General features: G+C 33.9%; 1 protein-coding gene and 1 long non-coding RNA gene across 2 annotated transcripts in view; one reads left to right on the top strand and one right to left on the bottom strand.

The window, feature by feature from the left end:
• Positions 1-14,192, bottom strand: part of LOC142226223 (putative G-protein coupled receptor CG31760) — a 289,440-nt gene that overhangs the window by 133,972 nt on the left and 141,276 nt on the right. Inside the window, exon 3 of the mRNA XM_075296111.1 lies at positions 181-970. Coding sequence (XP_075152226.1) covers positions 181-402 — 222 coding nt within the window. The 5' untranslated portion in view covers positions 403-970. The remainder of the gene's footprint in view (positions 1-180; positions 971-14,192) is intronic.
• LOC142223968 (uncharacterized) lies at positions 7,734-8,376 on the top strand. Its single transcript, XR_012718985.1, has 2 exons — positions 7,734-7,871; positions 7,931-8,376. It is a non-coding gene; the product is annotated as an uncharacterized LOC142223968 (long non-coding RNA).

Here is a 14,192-nt window from a genome sequence, read left to right as displayed (position 1 = left end):
CCTTTTGTTAGATGATTGGATAAGAATGTTATTACACTTTGCCGATAATCACAGCACAAGAAACGCTTCCTATAATAGTGCGGAAATAGCCCAAGAATACTCATCAAATCATCACACCCTACACCAGAATTCCCTTAATCCCAATTGCATTTGTGTGATTAATCTTTGCTGTATACTTACCCTGGTTATGATATTTCCATCTCCAATACGAACGATGTTATCCAAAGATATTGCTGTACTACTACTGGAAATGGCGGTTGCTGTCGTTGGCACGGATGATGTTGCTGGAGTATGGGTACTGCCGACCGTTGTTAAGTTGGCAACAAAATGAGCTCTACCGCAATCAAATTGCAATTGCACTATGCTAACGACAAGGATTACAAAACTTAAATGACACAACATGTTTGAAATCTATGGGTGCGTTGCTCTGCCTCTCGTAAATCCAATAAAGCCGTTGCTGCCGATTGCAACAACAAAGTCGACGACAATGTGGGCAATAACGATGTTGATGATGAGGACGTTTGCGATGATGACGGTAAAGTTAACAACAAGACAGGCTTAATGCAATTTGCCCGCTTAATTTTTTTAAGTATGTGGTGGCTACGCGAACTTGTTGATTTCCTCGTTGTGATACTACTGTGGTGGAGGTGGAGGCCAACTGTGAGGTAATTTCCTGTTTCCGTTGCCGTTTTCCACTTGCTCAAGTATTTGCTGTAGTTGTTTTTAGTTTCTATGTCCGGTTTGTCAGTGCTGTTAATAATGGCATTGACTGTTGTTGTTGATTTTGTTTTTGCGTAATGGCCCTCAGTTGAAGTCCTTAACGAACTTGTTGGTGTAGTACTAACTGTTGATGGTCTGCTGTTGACGGTCTGGCAAGTGGTATGGCTCAGGGCAGCCATATTGATAGCGAGCATAGCATTGTAATTGCTATCGTTCATAAGGACGTTGTTGAAGAATAGAAAATATTCACCTGTAAGTAGAGGGGGAAGAGAACACGAAATGGTTGGCGGTTAGTTTTAGTAAACAAACTTTCAGAATTATGTAGCTTCAAGTAGCTTTTAGTTTGAAACAACTTTAATGGTTCAATGCAACACTTATTATGAACGGTTTAATTTCACTTGTAAAGGATGATGGATGGAGGAAAATATTTCATATTGCTCTCATAGCATTCGATTTCTTATTAAGATGGGGAAGTATTACAGTGTCTAGCTACATCGAAAAACAAAATATTTTTATTTAGTTCTCTGCAGAAGAGCAGTGATTCCAAATTGGGCTGAATCGAAATAAACGAGAGCATAATACTAACATAAACGTCCAATGGAAAAATGACGTTCCAAAATCGTTTATACCTATGGGTGTAACATAGGTATTCAGTTTATATGGTAATATTGTTTATAAACAATATAAACCAATATTCGCACGGTAATCAAAGAGCAAAATTTCAATCTGGGGGAAGATTTACATGGGGTCTATATATAATTGTGGACCGATTTGGGCCAACTGATTAGCATATACAGTAAAACTTCTGAAAGGTGGACCATATTATTTTTCAATGTAATTGAAAGTGACAATCGCAATTTGTTTCACTTTATGTCTAACAAAATAAACCTGTGTAACTTTGCACTGTAGCTCAAATCGCGATTTTAGCGGCAAAAAGTCAGATTTTCAACTTTAAATTTTTAATATTTTCTAGATGTGGTAACGAACATATTGATAGAAGACAATCAAAATAAGTTGTTACTATTGGCAACCCTGCTTATGCACAAACAGCCGTTAATGTTGATAAAACTTTTAATTGGTGGTAACAAGAGTAAAGTAGTGCAATTTTGGTAAAATTAAAAAGTGTTTTTTAAATGAATATTTTTATAAAAAAAGAATACGTAAATATGAGTTCTTATACTCAAGGTGAGTAGTTTAACTATATACAAATAGAATTTGCTAAATATTTGTTTTACGTAGTTATTTTGATAGTTTTTATACCATGCGCCACACTGTGGAACAGGGTATTATAAGTTAGTGCATATGTTTGCAACACCCAGAAGGAGACGAGATAGACACATGGTGTCTTTGGCAAAAATGCTCAGGGTGGGCTCCTGAGTCGATATAGCCATGTCCGTCTGTCCGTGAACACGTTTTTGTAATCAAAGTCTAGGTCGCAGTTTTAGTCCAATCGACTTCAAATTTGGCAGAAGTATGTGTTTTGGCTCAGAATAGAACCCTATTGATTTTGGAAGAAATCGGTTGAGATTTAGATATAGCTCCCATATATATATTTTGCACGATATGGACTTATATGGCCCCAGAAGCCAGAGTTTTACCCCAATTAGCCGAAAATTTTGCACAAGAAGAACAATTAATACTATAGTCAATTGTGCCAAATTTTATTGAAGTCGGTTCAGATTTCGATTTAGCTCCCATATATATCTTTCGCCCGATATGGACTAATACGGTCCCAGAAGCCAGAGTTTTACCCCAATTTGGTTGAAATTTTGCACTAGGAGTACAATTAGTAGTGTAGTCAAGTGGGCCAAATTTTATTGAAATCGGTTCATATTTAGATATAGCTCCCATATATATCGTTCGCCCGATTTACACTCATATGAACACAGTGACCAATCTTTTTCTCCGATTTAATTGAAATTTTGCACAGGGAGTAGAATTAGCATCGTAGCTATGCGTGCCAAATTTGGTTGAAATCGGTTCAGATTTAGATACAGCTCCCATATATAGCTTTCGCCCAATTTACACTCATATGTAAATCGTTCGCCCGATTTACACTCATATGACCACAGAGGCCAATTTTTTGCTCCGATTTAGTTGAAATTTTGCACAGAGAGTAAAATTAGCATTTTAGCTATGCGTGCCAAATTTTGTTGAAATCGGTTTAGATTTAAATATAGCTCCCATATATATGTTTTTCTGATTTCGACAAAAATGGTCAAAATACCAAAATTTTCCTTGTAAAATCGCCACTGCTTAGTCGAAAAGTTGTAAAAATGACTCTAATTTTCCTAAACTTCTAATACATATATAACGAGCAATAAATCATAAATACACTTTTGCGAAGTTTCCTCAAAATTGCTTCAGATTTAAATGTTTCCCGTATTTTTTTACAAACATTGTGTTCCACCCTAGTGCATTAGCCGACATAAATTTTGAGTCTATAGATTTTGTAGAAGTCTATCAAGTTCTGTCCAGATCGAGTGATATTTAAATGTATGTATTTGGAACAAACCTTTATATATAGCCCCCAACACATTTCACGGATGTGATATGGTATCGAAAATTTAGATCTACAAAGTGGTGCAGGGTATAATATAGTCGGCCCCGCCTGACTTTAGACTTTCCTTACTTGTTTGTGTATATTTTTTTGTGAAATTTTGAAGAGTTTTATAGGTTTTCGTGGAGTAAAACTAAAAATGTTTTGAAGAGTCATAGGAAATTTTTACATGTGATTGTTTGTAGAAATCTCCAGTTGTATGGCATGGCAAAACTGTCTGCATTTGACTGCTAATGAATGAATGATATTTTTTCAGAAACACTCAGGTGTAAACATGTTAAAATCTTTGAGTTTTTGTTGGCAACTAAGACAAATGATTCGAATTATTTTATAGGAATTACATATTGACGGTTATAGATAAAAACACAAAATTAAAACAAGTTTTGTGTCTTCATGTGGAAAAGACGAAATCAAATGGCAGCGGAAACGGCGATGAAAATCAAGCAAGGACCTTTTCACATCTTTTACTGGTATTAATATTGTTTTTTAAAACATTTACACCCAGCCTTAATTGTTTTTTCCTCGGAATTTAAAAATGGTACTTAAAGGTCTCGTCGTCATTGCGTTAAAAATTGTGAAATATTCTTCACAAAATTGTAGTGGTCTTCGATGTCTGCCACAATATACAAAGTATTAGTATATTTATCTCAAATAAACGAGGTTTCAGTTGTAACTGTAGATTTCCTTGCAGGAAATTAATATGAGGCCCGTTAGAAGTGTAAGGATTCAAGAGTGCACAATATACCTCACATGCATCTCAGAGCTATGGATAGCTCTGACTCATATATTTATTGTATCATAATTACAAAAAAAAAAAACAAACAAAACATCAATTTACTCGGAAAGTCACTAAACATTTTAAGATGCTTAGATTACAAAAAAAAAAAAAAAAACAAATAAAATTGCAAAAATTTTGTTAAGGAGTAGTCGTATGAACTTTGTGTGTACTAGAAAGTTGTTCATAATCAACATATATACGCTACATTTATTACCTTGATTGTTTGGTAAAATTTTCATTTTTTGAAAAACTGAAAAAATCGTTGAAAGATTGTAATTTTTCGAAATTTTGAGGGTTCCTAGCATGAAGATGAAACTTTCCGATTTAATATATTCAGCATTTTTGCTCGCCCAGTCAAGAGCTAGAACTGAAGGCTGCAAAAACAAATAACATCATTTTTCGAGGTATTCATAGCCATTACTTTAAAAAAAAGGGCGTGGCCCGCCCATTTTTTTCTAAAATTAATTTTTTTATAACTATAAATCTACTCACCAAATTTTGTGAAGTTAACTTGGTGGTAAGTATTTTTTGTCGCAAAAATCATGATTTCGTCCATAGTGCTTTGTGAAGAAAAATACAGTATATGTAGATTACTTTAAAGCAAGTTTCCATTAGGTGTTTTGAACTTTAAACATCTCTCTTGCTTGTTAATAGCGAATTTAGTACTCATACTAAGGGTTAAAACGTCCAACAATCACCTTTAATACATGTACATACTACCCTGCACACATTTTGGAGTGTATTTGTCGTAAAGAATCTATAACGTTGCATTTTGATTTACGAAGAAATTTTCTTTTATACACTACAAAACTACAAAAGCAATACACTCTCTCATGCGAAAGGAGTTAGGTTCCAATAATGATCATAAAACTAAAGACCCCAATAAATTAAAGGTATTCGAGCCAGAATATTTTTTCTAACGGCAATTGGGGTTTTCATTGGGACAAATTATAAGTTTTGGCAATTGGCACTTACCCCTCAAAAATATTTGAATTGCTACACGAGTAGACAGACGCCGGACACTGCTAACTAAGCTCAGATATAGTATTTTAGTGGTGTGCAATACTATAATATGATAATATCACCTACGAACGTTTAATCTTCCAGGACAAATTTATATTGACACCGGTGATGTCAGAATTGTAAAATTATAACAAGAGGCAAATTGACTACACTGCTGGATACATTGACGATAGACATTGTTTGCTGGGTACATGAATGCAGGTAGCTCTATTTCTATATCCTACATAAAAATATTAGGTTATATTGTGTAAACACATACATCTCGGAATTTATGTGAAAATATCTCTGTATTTTATTTGTGACATTTTGTTGTTTTTGTTTATGAGTTGAGTATTTACTATGCAAAGTACTCTTAATATCGTACTTAACACTCACGCTCTCTCCAACTCTTGAACACAAATACGCACTTAAACACAAACAAGTATACAGAGGCCAGCAGACGAAAGACAAACTGAAGGATATGCATATTTGTGTACACATTCGTTTGTGTTATGAAACGTGAGTATGGCAATTCATTCTACAGTTAGAATAGAAAATCACAGAGATACTCTGGACTGGATGTTTGTTCACTGTTATTAGAGAGGGTCGGGTTGTGAGTAAAATGGTATATTAAACATTTTTGTTTTCGTATTTAATAGAAAAAATTTCCCTAAGTTTTTCATGGCTTTGTTTTTGAAAAAATTATTTTAATCGAATATTTCTACACACTTTCTGTGATTATCTTTAGCGAGAAATTATCTCAGAGAATGTCAAAACTTAATTTTTGAACATAATTATCTTTGACAAGTATTGACAAAACACATTTAACAATAATAATGATGATAAGATTGAACATTTATTTATCTTCCTCAAGCTGTTTTCACTCTAATCGTATTAAGATTAATGCTGTAACCAATTTTTATACCCTCCACCATAGGATGAGGGGTATATTAACTTTGCCATTCCGTTTGTAACACATCGAAATATGGCTCTTAGACCCCATAAAATATAAATATTCTGGGTCGTGGCGAAATTCTGAGTCGATCTAGTCATGTCCGTCCGTCGTCCGTCTGTTGAAATCACGCTAACTTCCGAACGAAACAAGCTATTGACGTGAAACTTGGCATAAGTAGTTGTTATTGATGTAGGTCGGATGGAATTGAAAATGGGCCATATCGGACCACTTTAACGTATAGCCCCCATATAAATCGACGCTCAGATTTGGCTTGCCGAGCCTCTTGGATGAAATTTGGTACATGGTGTTAGTATAGGGTTTCTAACAACCATGCAAAAATTGGTTCACATCGGTCCATAATTATATATAGCCCCCATATAAACCGATCCCCAGATTTGACCTCCGGAGCCTCATGGATGAAAAAAATTCATCCGATTCGGTTGAAAATTGGTACGTGGTGTTAGTATATGATCTCTAACAACCATGCAGGAATTGGTCCATATCGGTCAATAATTATATGTAGCCCCCATATAAACCGATCCCCAGATTTGACCTCCGGAGCCTCATGGATGAAAAAAATTCATCCGATTCGGTTGAAAATTGGTACGTGGTGTTAGTATATGGTCTCTAACAACCATGCAAAAATTGGTCCATACCGGTCTTAATTATATATAACCCCAATTTAAACCGATCCCCAGATTTGACCTCTGGAGCTCTTGGAGGAGCAAAATTCATTCGATCCGGTTGAAATTTGGTACATTTGGCTAGTATATGGCCGCTAACAACCATGCCTAATTTGGTCCGTATCGGTCTATAGTTATATATAGCCGATCCCCAAAAATAATCCACCAAATTTTTATTTCCATAGAAAATTTTGTCAAAATTTTATTACTATAGAAAATTTTGTCAAAATTTTATTATTATAGAAAATTTTGTCAAAATTTTATTACTATACAAAATTTTGTCAACATTTTATTTCTATAGAAAATTTTGTCAAAATTTTATTTCTATAGAAAATTTTGTCAAAATTTTATTACTATAGAAAGTTTTATCAAAATTTTATTTCTATAGAAAATTTTTTCAAAATGTTATTTCTATAGAAAATTTTGTCAAACTGAATTATATACGTATTTAATCGGCCTTTTTTTGTTTAATATATACCCCATATGGACTAACTTACAATTGAGAAGACGGTGTTAAGAAGTTTTAAGATACCTTGCCATAAGCAAGTGTTACCGCAACCCAATTACTTCGATTGTGGATGACAGTTTTTAGTACAAGTTTCTATGCAATCCATGGTGGAGGGAACATAAGATTCGGCGTGGCCGAACTTACGGCCATATATACTTGTTATTTATGGGTTCTTAAGAATATGCAACATAAGCTTCTACACACAAAGAAGGGATTGGTTGGAAATCGGTTGTAATAATGAACATTCTGACAAAATATCAACTGTATCCACAAATATTCTGATATTGGTTCTATTCTTAAGACTATCTGGTAGCGATTACAAGAAAAAGTTATTTATGGCAATAGCCAAATGATTGAGTTAACCAAATGTCTCTACTGTGAATAATTTTATTGGAAATTGGTGGGTAGAACTTATCAAGAAAACATTTTGCAACTTTCATTCAATTCCCATCATAATCATTCGGTTGCACAAACCGAATGTTATTTGAAATACTTTTGATTGTCAATTTAATTATTTGTCAAAGAAAAAAATTTATATTTGGCATCGAGAAAAAAAAACTAAAACGTAGTTCTTAAAATCAAACCAAAACTTTTTTATATACCATATTTTTTCAATAGTTTCGGGGAAGCACGAGATTTTGAATAGTATTGGTATCATTATAGAGGTAAATTTGTATGACCAAATTTTTGCAAAATTAACATCAGTTAATTTATTCCTTTCCAGACTGATTTCCAGAATTGCAAAATTTTGAGTGTGATGCTTCCTCATAGCATATTGACAAAGAGATGCGCTAAACATAATCGCCTTTTTATTGACACACGTAAGAATTTTAAAACGGAGATTTACTTTTACAAACTCCACACTAATTTTCTACATGCAAAATTTCCTAAATGCGGGATATTATGGTTTACCACTACGAGTGCTGTGGACGACCTTGTATACATATACTGAAGAATTCAAAGTTACCAGTTACCGCGTTGCCCGTTCATTTTACAATCAATTCTGATTGTTATGTGAGCTTCATCTAAAACCGTCTCAGATACATAAATGTTTAAATGTATAATTTTTTTGATTGCTATTAATGTACTTAGTTATAATAATTTTATTTACTCTATCAATGTAACATATATAAGCATTTTTAAATAAAATACAATACTTTGCGAAAACGACATTAATTTGCAATTTGATTTTGGGTGCTGTTTAGGTTGGGTAATACAACCGAATTGAGAAGGGAGTAACGACCAATTTCATTGGTTCATACAACCATTTCCATATGTAGTATTAGTTGCATCACCCATAATTCGATTGAGTTGACCGAATCAGTTGGGGTACACAACTATCAATAGATAGTTGCTGCAACTGCCAAAATGAGGTTGGCAATAAATTCGGTTACCACATCCAATCTGTATTCTCTGTGTATAAGGCTAACGAAAAGAAAGTACCATAGACACTGCAAAAAAATGATAGAACAATTCGTGAAGAAAGAAAAATATATAATAATTTCAATAAATAAGAAGTCACATCTATGGTATTTAGCACACAGGAAAAAGAAAACTACAAACTAGCGCAAAAATATGTTATAGTAATATGGTAAATGATTTATTTAGCAAAACTAAAACTAGAATTCAATAGGATGATAAATCGAATTTAGTGCATAGAAAAAAATTAAACGGTTTTATAGGGGAAATCAGTAACATATTGCAAAATTTTAACTAACTTATACGCCACATTTTGGTATTTCTACAAAACAGTGAAAATGAATTTATTTATTGTAATTACAAAATCTCTTAAAGGAAAATGAACTACACTGGTATACAAAGCTTCGTTATATTAACGAACGAAATGTATCATTAAAAGTGAGCCAATGAAACAAATTCGTTAATTCAACGAAATTTTTCGATATTATAACGAATTTCCTGTTAATTTCGTACTATTAATGAATATTTTCATTGTATTAATGAAAACGTTTCGTTATATAAATTAAAACTTTCGTTGGCTCAATTTTAATGAAATTTTCTTTATGTGTAAATGTAAAGAAAACAAGTAAGGAAAGTCTAAATTCGGGGTGTCCCATCTAACATATATTATAGCTTTCTCTACTTTGTAGACCAAAATGCTTGGTACCATTTAAAATTCCTCCAATTTGGGAGCTTTATCTGAACAGAAATGCGTACATTATTAAAAAAGAGAAAATCGTTCAATTAGTGTGGCAAATGTAACCAAATTATGAAAATCGCGCCCTATATTTATGTAAGAGCTACGTGTAATCTCAATAAGATCCGTTAATGCATCTAAATTTGAAATTTTAGTAACAATGGTTAATAATAAGAGTATGATGGCCAAATGTACACTGTTAGAAAAATATGTTTTTCATATGTTCCAATATAAACAAAATGTGTTTCGGGCATAATTTTTTAAACACAATATATTTAAGTGCAAAAATGTAATGTTCCTAAACTAGCATAAAATGTTTGAGATACATATGCTAATATATTACAATATAACAAAATAAATTTATTTCGGCAAAAGCCGACTATCATAAACCTTTTTTCGGAAGGTGAAGTGTGGTTCACCCTGAGTTACTGAAATACCTGAATTTATTCTGATAATTGGTGGATAGTTTTGCTGCTAGTAGAGGATACTGATGAGGAATGTGGTAATTTCGAAACGTGCGCCCATCCAACCATCTTGCAATCTATAAATTTGACAAACATTATTTTCCTCTGTTGGTTAAGCTACACTTGTAGTATAGTCAATGCATTGCTTTAAGCTGAAATCAAAAACGACGAATAAATTTTATTTGTTCTAGTGCACTGGGCGAAAATTGTTGCATGAAAATGCTGTTTGTTCTCTGTGTGAGTTATTCGTTATGTCAGTTCTAGAATTTAGTCCTTTTGCACAATCCCCACTTTGTTTAGGATTTATTTATAAATAAAATTCTTTGTACTTCGTTAAACATCCCTCGTACATTATCCCTAGATATGTAAAACATTTTTTATATAAGTGTTAGAATAAGTATCCCACACTTTTCAGTTACTCAACATGATCCTCCTCCAAGTCAGTTGTAGAATTTAGTCCCTCGACCCATTCATGATGGGGGCCATCTTCCATTTGTGCAGTACATGTCATATTGTCGGTTATGACAGAATTGTGATGTTTGTTTAAAGGTTAAAAAATATGTCAGCTTAGAAAACATGTTCCATTCTTGTGCGACAACAATAGGGGAAAGGACCAAAATCAGTCTAAGCTCACTTTGCTTTGCATATACCACAAAATATACTGGAGATTAGTGTGATGCTATATGTGTGTGAAGTGTGAGTATATGTATGAATTTGTTTATATCCTGTTTAAGGAAATGGAAAAATGTTCTATCTAATGGGATTTCTTTTATTTAGATGTTGTTTGCTTGTCTTCACCTCATCCTCTGCGTAGTTTTATTCACATAAACTGTGAGTGGTTTTCAATGGCAAAAGGATGTTACACAAGTATTTTTGTTTGGAAAATGAGTTTTTGTAAACTTTTATTTTCAAGTAGGTTCTTAATGGTACGAAATATTTTAAAATAATTTTGATAAATAGAAGTATAACTGTTAAATTTTTTTATTTAGGTAATGCTAAGTTATAGTTGCATTTGGAAATTTGAAACCCGTATGAGGAAGGGGATAGTTTCGGCCCATACAATGTTGGGAGAAGTATACCTTTCGGAACTATGAGCATGTCTACTGACGGATCGAAAATAGACGAAGGAACTGGTAGCGGAATTTATTGCAGTGAATTAGTAACAAATTAGATAGCGATTGCAGTATCTTTCAGGCAGAAAATTTTACGATCACTAAGGCTGTTGAGTCACCGTTGATGAGGACGTTGCTCAGAAGCGATATCAGCTACTTCATCGATAGTCAAAAAGGTATAAAAGCCTTGCACTAATGGAAAAAATTACGTTCCAAAATGAACGGACGATAACAAAATCTAACGGAAACGTTGACGAAAAATTAAAGCGGAATGTTCACGATTTGAACGGCTTTCGTTTTTCTTTGGTGATGAATATTGACTATTCTCCGTATTCACCTTCATGAACGGATCGTTTTGAAACTTGCACGCCGCTCATGATTCCTCGCCCACAATGTGGGGAGATGTATACCTTTCGGAACTATGAACATGTCTACAGACGGATCGAAAATGGACGAAGGGACTGGTAGCGGCATTTATTGCAGTGAATTAGGAACAAATTAGATAGCGATTGCAGTATCTTTCAGGCAAAAAATTCTACGATCAGTAAGGCTGTTGAGTCACCGTTGATGAGGCCGTTGCTCAGAAGCGATATCAGCTACTTCATCGATAGTCAAAAAGGTATAAAAACTTTGCACTAATAAATTACGTTCCAAAATGAACGGACGATAACAAAATCAAACGGAAACGTTGACGAAAAATTAAAAACGGAATGTTCACGATTTGGGAGCCACCGAGGTGCAATGGTTAGCATTCCCGCTAACCAAGGTCGTGGGTTCGATTCCTGCTTCGTCCGAACACCAAAAAGTTTTTCAGCGGTGGATTATCCCATCTTAGTAATGCTGGTGATATTTCTGAGGGTTTCAAAGCTTCTCGAAGTGGTTTCACTGCAATATGGAATGCCGTTCGGACTCGGCTATAAAAAGGGGTCCCTTGTCATTGAGCTTAACATGGAATCGGGCAGCACTCAGTGATAAGAGAGAAGTTCCCCAATGTGGTATCACAATGGACTGAATAGTTTAAGTGAGCCTGATACATCGGACTGTCACCTAACCTAACCTAACCTTCACGATTTGAACGGCTTTCGTTTTTCTTTGGTCATGAATATGGACTATTCTCGGTATGTTGATTTTGAAACCGTTTTGAAACTAGCACGCCGCTCATGATTTTTTCTATGGTTTGTGGACAATACGGAATAAGGCCTAAGTTAGTCAGCTGATATCGTGGGTTCTTAGTGAACAGCGTAACTCTGTGCTGGGTACCTGGGCACTGTGGAAAAATGTGAAACGAGGAAGCAGATTTGCTGGCTAAGAGGGTGTCTGTGGAACGAATAATGTTTTTGCGGACTTCATATGTTTACAGGATTTATGTCAAATATGATGAACTCTGGCGATGACGTCGGGTATTTCAGAAGGTTGCGACATGAGACGAAAATAACCCATATCGCAACCTTAAAGATGATCTTCAGATGGTGTCAGGACCTGGAAGTTACGGAAGATTCGTACCACATCATGTGCCATTGTCCAGCATTATCCTTTAGAAGAATCAAAACTCTAAGCTCCTTCTTCTTTTAATAGGTTGATTTAACCCACCCTATTATAATTTTCTTTTGACCACAACTGATTATTTTTCTAGCTATTTAAGGAGATGGGTTCGCTTTAGGGTTTTCTTTTTCCCGGACTTTTTGCATTCCCGGGAAAGCGGGATTTTTTTTTCGATTTTCCCGGGAACCCGGTCAAAGGGAAATCTGCTTTGATGTGGAATACATTTAGACATTTGAATAAATTAGAAATAGCCTAAAGTTACGGTCAGGGATCAGGAGCGGTGCGGAGCGGGAGCGGCATTTCTAAAATCCGGAGCGGAGCGGTTTCCAAATGAAAAACCGCTCCGCTCCGAATAAAATATTACTTGAATGAAATGTGTAACTTTGAAATTACACTGTGTAGGTAATTTCAAATATACACTGAAAAAACAGTGAACCCACCAGGAAAGATAACTTTCGATTAATTTTAGAAAATTTTGAATTTTTTTAGAAAATTTTAACTAAACAGTATTACAAGCGCTGGCATCACTCCGATATGGTAAAAATAAGTAAATATTTTTCGACAAATTCAAGAAAATTTATTAGACATAACTAAGTTTTTGCACTTGTTAAAGAAAATTTTGTAGTTTTAAGAGAAATCTTGGAGTTCAAAATTGCAAGAATGTCTTTAGTGCCATACGAAGTTCATGATGGACACATTTTTGGTAAAATTTACAAATTTAAGGAAATAATGAACTATTTTGTGAGAAATACGAAATTAGGAAACCTTTATGCTTTATTTTTGTATAATTTTTTCCTGTGTTTTAGTTCATTTAACTAACGTACGCAAAAAATTATTTGAGTAAAGTAAACTTTTTCCAAACATAATGATTCTATGAACTAATATAAAGTTAAATTGGCTTTAGTGAAATAGAGAGTTCACTTTTTTTTGAGTGTAGCTAGTACTTAGCGCAGTGTGAGTAAACGTTTAAAATGTACGATATGTATTTTTGTACGAACGTACATTGGGGAAAACACAACGTGTTTTTTTTGGTAATTGTTTTCAAAAACGGCAAATGTCAAAATATATCTCTAGTACGTGTTGTAAAAGTAACAACAGTACACGCACAGAAAAAACATGTTTGGACATGGTTGCCGCATCCATTTAATGCTTATTTAGAGTATGTAATTGTCGCGAAAACCATGTATTTTGTCTTTGTAAAAATAATTTTCAAGCGGAGAAAAATATATGTTGGTAATAAGCATTTAAATGGTTCTCAAATGCCGCAAACATGTTCTATTATTTAAATGATAGAATTTGAGACCATTATATGGTCAGGAAAATCATGTATCTGACCATTCAATTTTTTTACTTTTTTGCAGAGAAAAAAATATTTTTATAGTTTACGTATAGACATGTCTACAACCATTACATGGCCATAAAGACCATGTACATTGTTTTCGTGACCATTTAATTTTTCAATTTTTTTGCAGCGACAAGAATTTTATAAAAACATTGAGCAGGTACACATGATTTTCATTTTGCGCGTCAGTCGTGTGTTGATTGTTTCTTGGAATGGACGGAGAATACGGAATTATTGTGTTTTGTGTTAATTTATTTATTCAGAAATGGCACGTGGTTTTATGTGAATACAAAAAAGGAAAGTGTAATTGAAAAAAATATACCTGGTTTTTGTTCTGCATTTTGATATATGGTATAATTTATTTTTATTTG

This window comes from Haematobia irritans, chromosome 2 (assembly GCF_050003625.1).
Source record: "Haematobia irritans isolate KBUSLIRL chromosome 2, ASM5000362v1, whole genome shotgun sequence".
NCBI lineage: Eukaryota > Metazoa > Arthropoda > Insecta > Diptera > Muscidae > Haematobia > Haematobia irritans.
This window is presented reverse-complemented; position numbering and strand designations above follow the sequence as displayed.